Below are 15,842 nucleotides of genomic sequence, written 5' to 3'. Positions count from 1 at the left end.
GGCCACCCGGGCGCGAACATGGCCGCGGAAGAGAGGGAGGCAATCTGGCCGGACGACCCCCTCGACCGCCCGCTGCTTGGACCAATTGATGGCTTTCTTGGCCAGGCCCAGGAGCAGACCCACGAGGAGGTCCTCCAACCCGCCCGCTCCCCTCCGCACCGGGTGACCGTAGATCAAGAGCGTGGGACTGAAGTGCAACCAAAAATCGAGGAGCAGCCCCTTCAAATAATGGAAGAGGGGCTGCAACCTCTCACACTCAGCGTAAATGTGAAAAACGGACTCCTCCAGGCCGCAGAACAAACAGGCAGCCTGGGACTCCGTGAACCTACTTAAAACTATGTTGCACGGGACTGCTCCGTGCAACACCCTCCAGGTCAAGTCCCCAATAGAACAGGGGAGGACTCCCGCATAGAGAGCCCTCCATCGGGGACCTCCGCCTCCGCCGGAAGGCAAGACGGGTGTCCGGACGGCAGGCGAAGATGACAAAGTGGAAAGTGTGCAGGAGCAGCCCATACAGGAAACACCTCCGTGCGGAATGAAAAGGCACGGAGGGTATTTCCTCGAGACGGCTCAAGTTATGAGGCGCCGGTTCCCGAGGGGAGTTTCGGGGCTGGGCGCCGATAAGGAATTCCGTCCGAACGGGGGAAAGCTCGGACGGGATCGCCCCACACGCTTGAGCCGCCTCGATGCACCTTGTGGCACCGGGGCGCAGTATCGCTTTTATCGACTCGATGGCTTTGACCGCGAGCCGGATGTTGACCCAAGACATGCTGATTGGCCTTGTTAAGCTCGCCCTGCGGGTTTACTGGCCAACTGAGGGAAAGGTGGTGACAGATGACGTCAGCATATGACGCTTCATCTGTCGAAATTTTTTTTACAGATGAATTGTCAGCGTTTGACAGCTTCTCAAAGCTGTCAAACACTGACAATCTCTGTCCTAAGGTGAGCCCTTGCACAAAGGCTCACCAAGACCTCTTTCCTCAGCAGAAAGCAGATGGCTGCCACTTCTGAGAATGCAGTAGCCATTCTGTCATCTCTGCCATTGAGATGAGGTACCTCCGGATCCTCAAAGGTTGCAGCCTGCAGGAAGAAGCAAAGGTAAGGAAACTTTTTCCAACACTTTACACTCACCTCTCATACTTACATGTCCACACTTGCAGCCATCACTCACCTCTACAGCTGACATTTCGACCCCTCACCCCCACAGATCCACTGCTTGCCTCACTGACCCTGGCGAGGTACGCAGCCATCGGAAAGCCCGCAATTGCAGGCATAAAATGGGGAAAAGCCTCAAAACTGCCCGTTAACTACCTGTTAACAGGCAGTTAATTGGCTCTAATCTGCTTCCCACCTCGAGGAGACGTGTCCCTGCGCGACTCGGGTACCCGTCTCCCGGGAAGATGGCACGGAGGCGGGTTGGGAGCGGGGTCGGTACTCGCTCCCAGTTTCTGCCATTTTCCCGGCAGTCCTGCCTCCAAACCCGCCTCCTCAGGGCTGGGAAAAATCCCCCCCCCCTGCCCCCACCCCCCGAGTATCCAAAATTATTTTAGTACTTTAGGGTGACTACCATGAGCGCCAGCAGCCTTGACTGCCTTAAGAATCCTAATCCTCGCCAGGACTAATTCTGCATTGGTGTCCATGGATTTGATGTTGGCATCACAGGTGAGCCAAAACCCATGCAAAGTAGCCATTCAGCACCTCAGCTGCATCTTGGGACTCGACCCAAAATAGGCCTGCAGGATCTTGCTGCATGGATGGAAACAATTGATTAAAAGTTGAGCTCTTTAGCAGAGAAAGACTCTGAAATGTTTTCCCAGCGAACAGAAATCTATTCTTTACACTTTTCACCTCAATGCAACCAAGACTCTAACCCAGCAGCTTCATCTCACCAGACTGAGGGAGAAGGTCATCCCCAGAACATCCCTGCTAGCTGGCACTGAGGTGGCACCTAGTGTATAGTGACTATGAATAGAAGTGGAGCTTACCATCAGCTATACAGAGATGAGCTATGTGGAATATAGTGCTGGCTGGAGGACGCACTCAATAAGAATTCACCTGCCTAATGTTGGCAGGATGCCAGCAATTTGGGTCTGGTTCGAACTGTGGTTCCATGGAGCCCAGTAGTGCTGCTTATCCTTCCAACAGTAGATCCTGTTGCAACATAACTCAATGGGGCACATGATAAATCATTGCTTTGGCCCAGGATTTCCTGGGGACTTGCAGCATTATGTTGTAGGGACCCACGAATGGGCAGGTGCATGGCAAATGCAGTATAATGTGGATAAATGCGAGGTTATCCACTTTGGTGGCAAAAACAGGAAGACAGATTATTATCTGAACGGCAATAGATTGGGAAAAGAGGAAGTGCAACGAGACCTGGGTGTCCTTGTGCACCAGTCACTGAAGGTAAGCATGCAGGTGCAGCAGGCGGTTAAGGCGGCAAATGGTATGTTGGCCTTCATAGCGAGAAGATTCAAGTACAGGAGCAAGGATGTCTTGCTGCAGTTGTACAGGGCCTTGGTGAGACCACACCTTGAGTATTTGTGTGCAGTTTTGGTCGCCTTATCCAAGGAAGGATTTTCTTGTCATTGAGAGAGTGCAGCAAAGATTCCCCAGACTGATACCTGGGATGGCAGGAATGAGGTATGAGGAGAGATTGGGTCGATTAGGCTTATATTTGCTAGAGTTCAGAAGAATGAGAGGGGATCTCATTGAAACTTATAAAATTCTAACAGGACTAGACAGACTAGATGCAGGAAGGATGTTCCCGATGGCGGGGGAGTCCAGAACCAGGGGTCACAGTCTAAGGATAAGGGGTAAGCCATTTAGGGCTGAGATGAGGAGGAATTTCTTCACCCAGAGAGTGGTGAACCTGTGGAATTCTCTGCCACACAGGGCAGTTGAGGCCAATACATTAAATATATTCAAGAAGGAGTTGGATATATTTCTTAAGGCTAAAGAGATCAAGGGATATGGGGAGAAGGCAGGGACAGGGTACTGAATTTGAATGATCAGCCATGATTTCATTAAATGGCGGAGCAGGCTCGAGGGGCCGAATGGCCTACTCCTGCTCCTATCTTCTATGTTTCTAGGAAGAGGAAATTATGGAATAAGTGACCCGCTGTTAATTATGCCACTTCGTATCTCCTGGGACTTTTGCGCCACTCCACCGTTACCCTCGCTGAAGACAGTGTGAAGATCATCATAGCTCCACCCCCAGTGAAAGTAATGGCAATCGCAATTTTCCTGCATTTCAGCCAGTTCTCAGTTAGACTTAAAAATATTGGTGCTGGTGGCCGTGATTTATGAGAGCCAAAATCAAATTGTAGTCCACGGTGTTATTTATCCATTATTTGGACATTTGTTGCTATACTTTCGTGATGGTGATTATCCTGGGAACATTTCACCTGCCTCAGATCACAAAGGAACCAGGGCGGTTTTTACTCATTCGCTTACTTGGCCCAATGTTAGCACTTATTTCCTGTACCGTTTTTGGAAGCAAAATAAAGCCATTGCGGAGTCAAAAGTTCCACATTTCTCCAGAAGAAACAACTATTAGAAACATTTGTTCAGCATCAAATAAAGAAACTTTTAAAAGAACGTAACTTATACCAGCAAGCTGAAGGTTGAAGTGACTTGAGTACAGCCATTACAGTGGTTTAGGAATAACAATTTTTAATTAATACAAGACTAATGTTCTAATCATGTTGATTTTCTAGTGCAGCTGCTGCAGAAGTCATTTTCTTGTGGTGTGGAGATATTCGAGCCATCCGCCCATAATACGTTGATGCTTGCAATTAAGCTCCAGTGTTATTCACCTTGTGCATTAAACAAACCAACAGTGAGAGGAGTTTTTTGGTATGACCACAGCGGGGTTGATGTAAGAAAACTACTAGGCACTTGGTCTAAGCATTAAACAAAGCTTTAATCAACTGTTTTACAACATGGAAGTCTAGTTGTGTCCTTCACTAGTTCGTTAAAAATGTCCTGCACAAGCTGGGCCCATGCCCGAGTATTTATACTCTCCCTTTCATAAGTCTTTCTTTCATGAATGACTGATACATGTCAGGGGTCACATCCTTCACCGAGAGTAGGGTTTCCGATCCTCCTGCTTTCGGCGGCAGTCTACCAGAATGGGCGATTGGTCTCCCGAGTTGTAGCTTGGGTGTGGCTCAAAAGGTGTATAAAAAAAGATTTCTGCTGGAGCACAGAGCGTAACCACAATCGCAACGTTAACCGAGTGGATCGTGAACAGAGTGGGAAGTTTAGAATTTGGTGAGAATAGGGATTCAGTGCAGAGGAGGAAGGAGGTGCTTTGTTTAGCTATGAACACTTGTAGTGGTTTGTGTAAGCTTGAGACAGTAAGTAGAAAGGCAGATTTAAACAGCGCGCAAGAGCTGGCAGCAGCAGAGGCTCTCGGGAGAGGCAGACGGCAGACACCAGACAAAGAGAGGGAAAGCTCAAAAAGTGATGTCACAGTCACCACAGAGAGTGTGGAGTGGCGCGGGTAAGTTACAGATAAGTATTGTTATTGGTTGGTGTCTTTAGTGGTTAGCGTTGGTCGTAGCTAAACAGTTATATAGCCTTAAAGCTAAAAAGAATCTATAAATAAATATAGACTAAGATATGGCAGAGCAGGTTGTGTGTCTGGACTGCAGTATGTGGGAGTTTGTGGACAGCGAGACTGTCCCGAGCAAACACGTCTGCAGTAGATGTCTCCGCCTCAAATCTCTCCGGCTCAGAGTCATTGAGCTGAAGCTCGAGTTGGAGACACTCCAACACATAAGGGAGGGGGGAGGAGTATCTGGACAGTTTGCTCCAGATCTCGGTCACACCTCGTAGAGAGGTGCAGGATCAGAACAGGGTTGGTGTACAGAGTAAGGGGAACCCAGGCGAGATAGAGAACGAGGATCCGCAGAAACTGATCCTATCCAACAGGCACAATGTACTTGTTACCTGTAAGGATAAGGATGCAGGACTGTCGGAAGGACAGCCAGAATGCTAACCACAGCACCTTGGACCAGAAGGCTGACAAAGGGAGGAGGAGGGGGAAGCATAATGTGGTAGTTGTAGAGTATTCACTAATTAAGGGGACAGACAGCATCCTTTCTAAGAGGATCGAGAGTCCCACATGGTATGTTGTCTGCCTGGTGAAGGACATCTCGAACCGGCTTGAAAGGATATTGGAGAGGGAGGGGGAGAATCCAGTCATTGTGGTCCATGTTGGGACCAACAACATAGGGAAGAGTAGGCAAGAGGTCCTTACTAATCCTTAAATCTTTCTATTTTTTTGTGTTCTTTCTTTGATTTATAAATTATTTTATTCACCTCACTATAAAACAGAAAGTCAAATATTTTATTTGGGGCTTGGTGAGACTAAGATACTCAACCAAGGTAAATGCAATAACATTTGCAAACAGTGGGCAAACGTCACGCGTTCAAATGTCATGATTAAGCATCGCACGAGCAATGTCACGTGATTGAATGCCATGTGATCAAATGTCACATGGTCAAATCTCCAGGAATACAGCAAATCAGAGTTGGCAACCCTAACCACGAGCCTATGTGTATAAAGGAGCACTCACTGGCACAGGGTCAGCGGAGTTTGAACAGATGCAGCCGAGTCAATTCTTTCTCTTAATCTTTCTGTCAGGGGCAAGCGAGTGTTTTAGCCAGACATCAGTGTTTAATACAAAGCTCGACTGTAGATTAACGTTTATTTAAGAAGTTCCGCTTCCGCTCACTGAAACCCTCCTGCTGCTCCGGATGGCGAACTTCAGCTCTTCAGATCGCCGCGGTGCTCTGCTGCGGCCTATTCTAATTCGAAAACCAGCAACATTTGGAGCCAATTAGCAACAGCGGGATTGGCGCGCTTTGCGGTGTACGTCACCAATCTCACCGTTGCAGGAAAATCTGGGCCAATTTTAAATTCTGCCACCAAGGTTTGGTGTGGAGTCACTAAAGTCCTTTTCCCGGATTGCACTTTTAATGACATCAAGCTGACAATTCATAGCTGAAAGGATATCAGCGTTTACTTCATTGAAACTTTCAGCATGGGCTACTGCTGTTGAAAAGAATAACAACCTGTGGACATTGACTAATCTAAATCTAGTGTAAGGTTACTTACTCCAGGAGTCAAGAACAGGTTCAGGTGCTTGTAAAGCAGAGTCTGATTCTCAGGACTTCCTGCACAGAATTTCTGAAGGAACTGGTGAGTGTACTTCAAAATCTCACACATTTTTGCATCATTCTGTAACAAAACACAACCTTTATTCATTAGTTACAGAATAGACACAGATGATTATACTGAGAAAGAACTTAGTAAACAGCCTTTGTGAGTAAGTCCAAATGTTATTATGGAGGCGTTATACACAATGGGGCATTTTTTCTTCCCCCAGTGCGCCTCTGCTTTGTATCAATGACTCTGTAGATTCACTGAATAATGCACATTGTGTTACATGAACAGTCTATAGTCACATGCTAAGACACGGTGTTGCCCACTGGAAAACATACATTGTGATACACAAGGAAGGTACAGAATCTTTGAAAGACACGGAGCTAGCCTCATCAGTAATGGCAGGGAATCTCCTCGGAGCTGCTCCTGCTCCACTGCCATAACTCAGCTGGAAATGTGGCGGCAAACCTCGTTTACAAGGGTTTCTGCCACACTTCTGACAAACTTGGTGGCGGTGAAGTGGGAGCAGCTCCGAGGAAATTTTGGCCGATGTCTGCAGACTCATCATAAAGTTACACTAAGAGCCTAGCGACACATTGGCTAATACTGTGCTACACACATGATCTGTAGACCTGTTGGATAACAGACATTCTTTTATGTATATGAATCTGGAGATCCACTGGACAACATACAGTGTGTTACACAAGGCATGCATACCCAGTTAATAAGATCTATTGTGTTAGATACAGGATATGAAGACCCACTGCACAGCTTGGAACCCATTGGGGGGAATTTTCCAGGGGGTCAGCGGGTGCGATCGGTGGTGGGTTGGGTGGGAAAGTTGCTTTTTTTTGACAGTGGGTCGGGACCCTCGCTGCCAACCCGCCGCCATGCGTCTTTACCAAATGTCGGGTCTGCCAGAACTGAGGCAATTAAAATCATTAGTGGCTTGTTTACAGCCACTTAATGTTTTTTCCCAGCTTTTTGAATTTGACAGGTCACCCACCAGGTTCCCGCTGTGCTTAGACCTCGTCTGTGAAGCTGAGGCGGGAGATCAGTGGCCATTGAATCAGCTGATGAGTTGACAGCTTCAAATGTCGTCAAAGCTCCCAGCTGATTTAGATACCTTCCCTTAGCCACTAGCTTCTCTAAACTGCATTTCCACTACAGATTCAGGATGCTGTTAGTCTTTACACAAATTTCCATCTATTCTGACCTCATTACCTCTCCCACCATTGACAGGTCGCTTCTGTCATCTCTACTTCACCTGCCATCTATTCCATCAGCATAAGTGCACTTTATACTCTCTCACCTTGGTCCTCAGAATCCCACCATCATCAGCCCCAACATCAGCATCACCAGGCACACCAGCAGCAGCAACATCACCAACCTTCTCTACAATCAACTGATACTGCACAGGACAGAGGGCATCAGCACCTGACTATATTGCTGCCCGGGATGGCCTCACTATAGCCAGATTTACTTCACTTGATGCTGTACACCCTGGCTGCCACATGATGCACCAGGTGGGCACCACCCCACACCAACACCATAAAGCATCCCTACAATGGCCAAGCCATTCCTTTCACACTCATCACCATTGCGGGGGTACCGTTATGTCTCACCATTCACTGCAACTCACTAAGCCACTTCCAAAGGTGCACACAAATCTGTCCAAGAACGGAAAGTGTTGAAAATAAAGATTTCAATGTTTGACAGCACATTAACAGAAACTTCACATGAACATCGGCTAAAACACACAGGTGCCTACCCTTGTGTGTTGTTAGTTGGTATGATTGGACTCGGATGAGGGTGAGTGCGAGGGGTGGCTAGTAAGACGGGGAAGTGATAATGTAGATAGAGAGGGATGGGTGGAGGTGCAAGGTAAGTTGTGTGAGTAAGGATGTGCAGGAGTAGGGTAGGGAAGGCAGAGTGATGGGGATGTGATGAGCGGTAGAGCAGGATGAGGTTGAGTGTGGCTTTGCAGTAACGTTTCGTGATCTACTGAGATCATTGAAAGGGTTGCGCCACTGCAGCCTGGTCCTCCTGACGACATCCCTGCTTGTGCCCTCCTGTGCAATGTGCAACCAGGCTGCGTTGGTGTCCTGGGGAAGTCTCTTCCACCCTTGGAAGGGATGAGAACCACCCTGTGTGCTGGTGGAGGTTGACGTAAGAAAACTACTAGGCATTTGGTCTGAGTATTAAACAAGGCTTTAATCAACTGTTTTTCAACATGGAGATCTAGTTGTGTCCTTTACTAGTTCCTGTTAAAGAATGTCCTGAGCAAGCTGGGCCCATGCCCAAGTATTTATACTCTCCCTGGACAGTGCCACCAGCAGGCCGCCCAGTATTATTTCATAAGTCATTGCCACATGAATGACAAGATTCATGTCAGAGACCCTGGGTGTAGCTTTGTGCAGTGACAGCACAACTGACAAAATCAATTTGCGCATAGTCCCTTTAAGGAAACCAGCTGATGAGGCGTCATCAAATGACGTCATGAGACCCACTTCCTTCAATTGGCCGGGAAACTCGCTGGGCAGGCTTAACAAGCCCAATCAGGGGAAAATCATTCTACCCAGCGGGCTGGAGCCGGCAGCGAGGCCGGGACCCGCCGCTGTCGCCCACCACGGACCTGCCGAGGTTGGGGAAATCGCAGCTATCGTGTCTCTGCTGGTTCTTTATTGCAACAATCCAAAACCACTCCCACTGCCCTTCTCTCGCTTCGTAGCCTGGTATCTCATTTTGCTTCAGGTATTTGTCCAATTTTCTCTTCAAGGATGCAATGCTCTCTGTCTCAGTTGCTTCTAGAGCAAAGCATTCAATGTTCCAGCAACCCTCTGCTCAAAGAAAATTCTCCTAATCTCTTTCCTCCCTCTCTTAAGTGATCATTTTAAATTGAGATCAGTGTCCGAATGTAAGCACATGACCATGAGATTATGAAAGTCAGAATTACAACAGTCTTCACAGGCCACAGAAGTGCAGTGAGCTGCTCGTAATACTTTCTTGCAAGATTGTTTCCATAACAACACACGATTGCTTGATGCACAACCAATACAATGCAGCAATCAGACTACTCGCTCCCAGTACTTGCATGGCAGTGTTAGGGAAAGGTAAAGTAATGTGGGTGGTAAATATGATGAGAAAGTGGTCAGATGGACCCCTGTCTGTAATTGAGATTGGGAACTCAGAAGTGAAAAGGTCACGAGAGATGGTATGAGGTCAGGTTTCTGTCAGTGCCAGGATGTTGATAGATTAATTCATGAGGTCAGGGGTCATGTTTGCGGAGGAGTGAACATTCTGGAAGCAGCAGGGTGACTAATGATCCACTGGTGGGGTTAAAGAGGAGAACTGGGGAAGAGCGGAGAGAGATGGAAAGAAGATAGAGAGGTTAACCCCAAGGAATGAGCTACAAAAATCTAGGCTGACACTGCAGTGCGATACTGAGGGAGAGCTGCACTGTCGGAGGTGCCGTCTTTCGGATGAGACGTTAAACCGGGGCTCCATCTGCTCTCCCAGGTAGACGTAAAAGATCCCAGGGCACTATTACGAAGAAGAGCAGGAGAGTTACCCCTGGTGTCCTAACCAATACTTATCCCTCAATCAACATCTAAAAAAAAGTTTATCTGGTCATTATCACATTGCTCTTTGTGGGAGCTTGCTGTGTGCAAATTAGCTGCCGCGTTTCCTACATTACAACAGTGACTACACTTCAGAAAAGTACTTCATTGGCTGTAAAGCACTTTGGGACATCCAGTGGTCGTGAAAGGCACTATATAAATGCAAGTCTCGTTCTTTCTTTTAGACGAGATAGTCGTAAGGAGCAAGGGGTGAGACAAGGAATATTCCTCTGGGGAAGCCGCATTGGGCATGGCTGAAAATATGGCCAGATACAGAGTGAGGCAATGTGCTCATTCTTCAGGGACTCGAGACTGGGACAGCAGCAGGAGAGAAAATATGGTTGAGGAGTAATGTCAAGTGAGGAGGGATTGAGGGAGGTATGGTGCTGTAGATGGGGAAGGTGACTGGAGGAGGAATGTCAAGTGAGGAGGGATTGAGGGAGGTATGGTGCTGTAGATGGGGAAGGTGACTGGAGGAGGAATGTCAAGTGAGGATGGATTGAGGGAGGTATGGTGCTGTAGATGGGGAAGGTGACTGGAGGAGGAATGTCAAGTGAGGATGGATTGAGGGAGGTATGGTGCTGTAGATGGGGAAGGTGACTGGAGGAGTAACGTCAAGTGAGGATGGATTGAGGGAGGTATGGTGCTGTAGATGGGGAAGGTGACTGGAGGAGTAACGTCAAGTGAGGATGGATTGAGGGAGGTATGGTGCTGTAGATGGGGAAGGTGACTGGAGGAGTAACATCAAGTGAGGAGGGATTGAGGGAGGTATGGTGCTGTAGATGGGGAAGGTGACTGGAGGAGGAATGTCAAGTGAGGATGGATTGAGGGAGGTATGGTACTATAGATGGGGAAGGTGACTGGAGGAGTAACGTCAAGTGAGGATGGATTGAGGGAGGTATGGTGCTGTAGATGGGGAAGGTGACTGGAGGAGGAATGGTGCATGAGATGAAGTGGAGGAGAGGGCAGGGCAGAGCCAGCAAATGACCAAACAGGAATAGCGAGAGTCGGAGTCTTGGGTCCAAAGTGACATGCAAATGGACACAAGGGAAACCTTAGAATATATGGTCTGGCAGGAAACCATTTTTGTTGCAAGGTAGAAGCCAATAGGAGAAAGGTAGCCAGTCCAATATCCGAGAGCTGGCAGCAATGGAGCAAAATCCAATTCGAGAGTCAGCGAGGAAACAAATTCAGCTTGGCGCCAGCGATGGGAAAAGTGAAGGAAGGATAATTCAAGGTAGTGTCACTGTGACACTCACACACACTCTCACTGCTGGCTCAATTATGCACTGACACAGGCCTCAGAGCAGGGGGCTTGCTGACCCACTCAGCCAGAAACTGTGCTGGCACAGGGAGGGGGGACTCAAAGAGACTGAGAGAAAATAAAGGGGCAAAACCTTGGAATAAAATTAAGCCAAACAAACAGTGAAACAGCAAAAATATCTTCTAATAAAAGGCCACCACTCACGGCCTCACAGTTATCTTATGTAAGTCCTGTTCATTTTTCTTGTTAAGTCATTGTCAGAATGTAGAAAACCAACTCTGGATGCGACGATATGCTCACCTTGTCGTAAGGTATCTGCAGCAGGTCCAGCATCACTTTGTGAGCTCCCATATTTTTCAGCAACCTCTGCTGCTTCTTTCTAACTTGCTCTCCAACGCCACACATTTTATTCAGCCGCTCCAAAATCTGAAAAGATTTGCATTACAGATCAGCTCATGTAGGACTAACATCGTTTGTGCTTCTCAACAATCTCCCACCTCATCTTCTAATATGGCCTCCCTAATTCCTAGGATATAATAGGGGTGAAGTACACATTCATAAAATTACCCCTGATGTGTAACTGCTACACCACTGGTTCAACTGGCAAACTGTCTCATTATTACTGGTTTTATATTCCTCATTCCGTGAATTTTCCCAGCTCTTTTGTGTCAGCACCTTGCAGCTTCCATTCCCCTGATGAGAGGCCTTGTTGGCAGCTTGTTTCAAGGACCTTAGCAATACCATTCTTGAGCTGTGCATTAGAATATGCAATGCCCCAGGAAACAGTGAGTCAAGGGTCTATGTCCCGTCGCCTTACGCTGTTTCAATTCCACCTTGGCCATACTGCTATGGGGAATCAGTCAGCAAGTGAGTTCATTCCCACAGGGTGAGTGGGGAAAAATTGAACAGTCATCTACAGAATACTCTTGTACACCTCCTCCTGAGTGATGGCTCAATGAAGCGCAATGGGAGATCTGGGAGTCGGTTTCAGGATGTCAGCCCACCTGCAGTGCTGGGCGGCCAGGGAATTGAGGGAGATAGATAGACACCGTTAATTGCCCCCGTACCTACCGAAAGAAAACAACTCACCTCTTTGGCAACTTTATAATTCCCACTGCTTTTTCCTCCTAATGTCTTCTCCAAAGCTGCATCATCAACAGGCTCCTGAAACACAGACAATCGAAGGGTGGAATCAGACAGAAAAAGTGACATCTCGAAATTCAACAACAGCATGCACTCATCCAAGCCTGCGCTTTTCATTAGCAAGGTAATAAAATCATTTTGTGTTGATACATCTAGACAAGTGGCTCATAAATCTGAAACAGGTAGGAAATTCTAAACAGAGTCATTTTCCGGCGCTTCCAATAGGGAGCCTTGCCCACCAGCTGCGCAGGTCAGGAAATCATGACTGTACTGCCCACAATTTTCCGTCTATTAGTATTTTACCCACAAAAATCTGCCGCCTGCAGGCGTGGGTGCCCGCTGGGAGTCCATTCTGGGACCTTTGTCTATTCAACCTTCAGTTAAAATTCCCCAAGCCCCCTCTTCTCCGACTTCACTCGTCCTCACTCAACTTCACCGTCCACATGGTGCTGTCAAAGTGCAAATTGCTGTTGCCCATGATGTATTTACCCACTGAGCCATTAGGACGTTCAGTTAGAAATTTCCTGGTGTACAGGAGGCCCAGCACGTCTGTTCTGCTGTACATGGCCTGAATTGTTACAGTGCAACACCACCACCTGTTGGCACAGCGATGGTATTGCACTGAAGGTATTTCCAGCTGAAAGGTTTTTTTTACCTCAACAAGATGCATAATAAAAGAAAACAGCCATCATGATCAATATTGAATCCCTGGCCTGGAGTTCCTCTGCATTCGCGACATATATACATGTAACCTAGGCGCAAACAAGCTATATGGCTTAAGAGATCGCGGAATTTTGGGTGCAAGTCTGTAACCACAATATGCCCAAGTCTCCTCGATCTTTTACATTCACCCATCAAACCTTCCATCTGAACGTATCTCTGCCCACAAATTTGGTTATGTTACTGAGATGACAAAAATGCAGTCATCTGCTCCATCTTCATTCATTCTTAGCAGGATTTGTCCAGCAGAGACACAATAGCCCCGATATTCACTGAAACGGGTTTTCGGAGTGGGGAGGAGTAGTTATGGTCGAGAATACCAGAATTCCCGGTATCCCCGAACACCGTGGAGATCAGGGGGGGTGGGCAGAGCGTGGTTTGGAGGGTTGGAGGTGGTCGAAGATCGCGGGGGGTCGGGGAGAGATTGGAGGGGGGGGTTGGAGATCCGGGCGGGAGCGGGGGGAAGGCGGAGATCGTGGAGGTGTGAGGGTGTTTACAGGTAAGCTTGATGGGCCTGGAGGAAATACTCCTGCTCCTCCTGGCCCACATGCAGTGTAGTAAAAGGTACTTACTTGATGGATCCAGCCCTTCTCACCTCCCTTTTGCCTGCCGGGTTTCCTGAGGCCCGGGAAACCCGGTCGACATGGGTTGAAAATTGAAACCCTGTTAAAATGAAGGCCCGAATTCAATGACCGACCTGTCTCCTGAGAGCGGATTGGTCGCCTGCCCCTCATCCCTCCTTCGTTAAAACTGGAAGTGGGTGGGTTTGGGGAGGGCTGAGTTCCGGTTTCAGATTTTTAACATTATAACTTCCCAACTGACCCAAACCCACCTGTTTTTTGGGGGTTAAAATTATCCCCCAATCTACAAGCTACAGCACTTTTGGAACAGTTCCACAAAATAAATACAACCTAACTTAGAACGTATTGCAAAGCAGAAAAGCAATCACATAAAATACACGAGTGAAGTTAGGAAGATAAACCTGAGTTTGTGTATATGTTGCAAAGCAGTTATTTTCCTGTAGTCACTTTAACTGTCGCCAGCAAATTTATCCTATTTATTATGCAGACGGTGTTGAAATCTATTCTCCATGTTTTCTAACATGATTCATTGTCATAAAGTTGCATTTTGACCCTTTCCCATAAAATTTTGGAGGGACATTACATATCGTAAAATGCATTCTGCTGAAGCTTAATCAGCAGTGTTCAAAGGCTTTTTTTTTTATGTCCCATCAATGCCTGGACACTGAAATAGCGGATCACAAAAACAGTGCACAGGTTAACGTATTGGCATAAAATTCCCATTTTAATGGCGTCATTAATCTGCTTGAAATAAACTATTTAACGACTGCCTTCAAATAGTGCACAATAGTATTTTATACCATTTCATTAACCAGTGGTGCTGCTATAGGAAATTAAACTCCCAGCTCATTCCTTTTATTACTACTTTGCCAGTGTGACCAGAAAGTAAACTAGGTAATATTTGTTAATCAATTAATGAGTTGTTATTTGCAGACATTTGAATTTTTTTTTTTTTTGCAGGGTAAACCCCGGATGGGTTTTTTCGAACCAGGCTGCAACAACAACAACTTGCATTTATATACTGTAGCGCAGTTAACATTGTAAAACGTCACAAGGTGCTGCACAGGAGGGTTATTAAACAAAATTTGACACCGAGCCACATAAGGAGATATTAGGACAGGTGACCAAAAGCTTGGTCAAAGAGGTAGGTTTTTAAAGGAGCGTCTTTGAAGGAGGAGAGCGAGGTAGAGACGCGGAGAGGTTTAAGAAGGGAATCCCAGAGCTTAGGGCCGAGGCAGTTGAAGTCACGGCCGCCAATAGTGGTGGGATTAAAACCGGGGATGCACAAGAGGCCAGAATTGGAGGAGCGCAGAGATCTGGGATGGTTGTGGGGCTGAAGCAGGTCACAGAGATAGGGAGGGGCGAGGCCATGGAGGGATTTGAAAACAAGGATGAGAATTTTAAAATCAAGGCATTGCTGGACCGGGAGCCAATGTAGGTCAGCGAGCCCAGGGTATAAATATATAGCTGATACAAGGAGTAGTTACCTCCGATTTTGTCTTTTTTCCTTCAGCTCCTCCGCTGCTCTTTTTATCCAGCCAGAGCTCGGACTTTTCCACCATTGTACGCAGGCGATCCAAATCGGATTTGATCACTTTGTAGTTATCAACATCTTGAGGTGATATAAGAAGCTGGACCTAACAGGGAAGAAAAACAAAGACATCACTTTCACTTCCACTAAGTAAAAGTATGATTAAAAAATGCTATTTTACTGGTGACAGATGGGGAGAATCAGTAACAAGAATATAAAATTAGCACATATAAAATTACTTTTTCAATGAAGTCATTTGATACGCTAATATCACATAGTGCAATTGTCAGGTTTATGTTTGTTGTGACAAATTATCTACATTTGTCTGGTTTTAGTTAGTGGCTGTTTCTTCAAATCCACTCACTGTATATAAGCATTTTAAAAAAGGACTACAGCTCAGATCCCTGTATAAAGCTGTGAGTTTCGAACCATAGGCTTGAAGGGAGGAACCAAAGTCATTTTGAAAATTACAGGCAGTGTGATTGGTTTGGTTAAATGCATGGCAACAAATTATTTTTAATCTGACTGTCAGTTATATAAAAAAAAATCCAAACAACCATGGCAAGTGGTGCAAGGATATTTAAGTGGCTGGATCTGTTCATTGAGTTGAGGTATTCAGGGAGTAGTTTAACTGATTGGCAACATCACCGGAAAACAGAAGGCGGGTAGTTAACACCCACAGTCAGAAATAGTTGCGAGAAAGAAAAGGACGACGTTTATAGAAATTACCTAGAAAAGAATAGGTTGATATTAAATAGCAACTCTTATTATTGTGCCTACTTGGCACATTAGCTAAAAGACATTCTAC

General features: G+C 46.6%; 1 protein-coding gene and 1 long non-coding RNA gene across 4 annotated transcripts in view; one reads left to right on the top strand and one right to left on the bottom strand.

Moving 5' to 3' along the window:
- Positions 1-15,842, bottom strand: part of itpr3 (inositol 1,4,5-trisphosphate receptor, type 3) — a 324,911-nt gene that overhangs the window by 73,701 nt on the left and 235,368 nt on the right. For both annotated transcript variants that reach the window (XM_086011397.1, XM_086011396.1), the window contains exons 26-29: positions 14,991-15,140; positions 12,149-12,223; positions 11,360-11,485; positions 6,128-6,250 (exon numbers count right to left, since the gene is read on the bottom strand). In XM_086011397.1, the coding sequence (XP_085867523.1) occupies positions 6,128-6,250; positions 11,360-11,485; positions 12,149-12,223; positions 14,991-15,140 (474 nt within the window). The remainder of the gene's footprint in view (positions 1-6,127; positions 6,251-11,359; positions 11,486-12,148; positions 12,224-14,990; positions 15,141-15,842) is intronic.
- On the top strand, positions 5,463-15,097 carry LOC147105241 (uncharacterized). Of its 2 annotated transcripts, none has more exons than XR_015081720.1 (3): positions 5,463-6,211; positions 12,205-12,326; positions 14,464-15,021. It is a non-coding gene; the product is annotated as an uncharacterized LOC147105241 (long non-coding RNA). The 2 variants fall into 2 exon arrangements; XR_015081719.1 differs by having other exon boundaries at positions 5,468-6,211; positions 15,017-15,097.

The sequence above is a fragment of the Somniosus microcephalus genome, chromosome 18, assembly GCF_052327205.1.
Source record: "Somniosus microcephalus isolate GS21.2 chromosome 18, FLI_Smic_1.0, whole genome shotgun sequence".
In the NCBI taxonomy this organism is placed as follows: Eukaryota; Metazoa; Chordata; class Chondrichthyes; order Squaliformes; family Somniosidae; genus Somniosus; species Somniosus microcephalus.
This window is presented reverse-complemented; position numbering and strand designations above follow the sequence as displayed.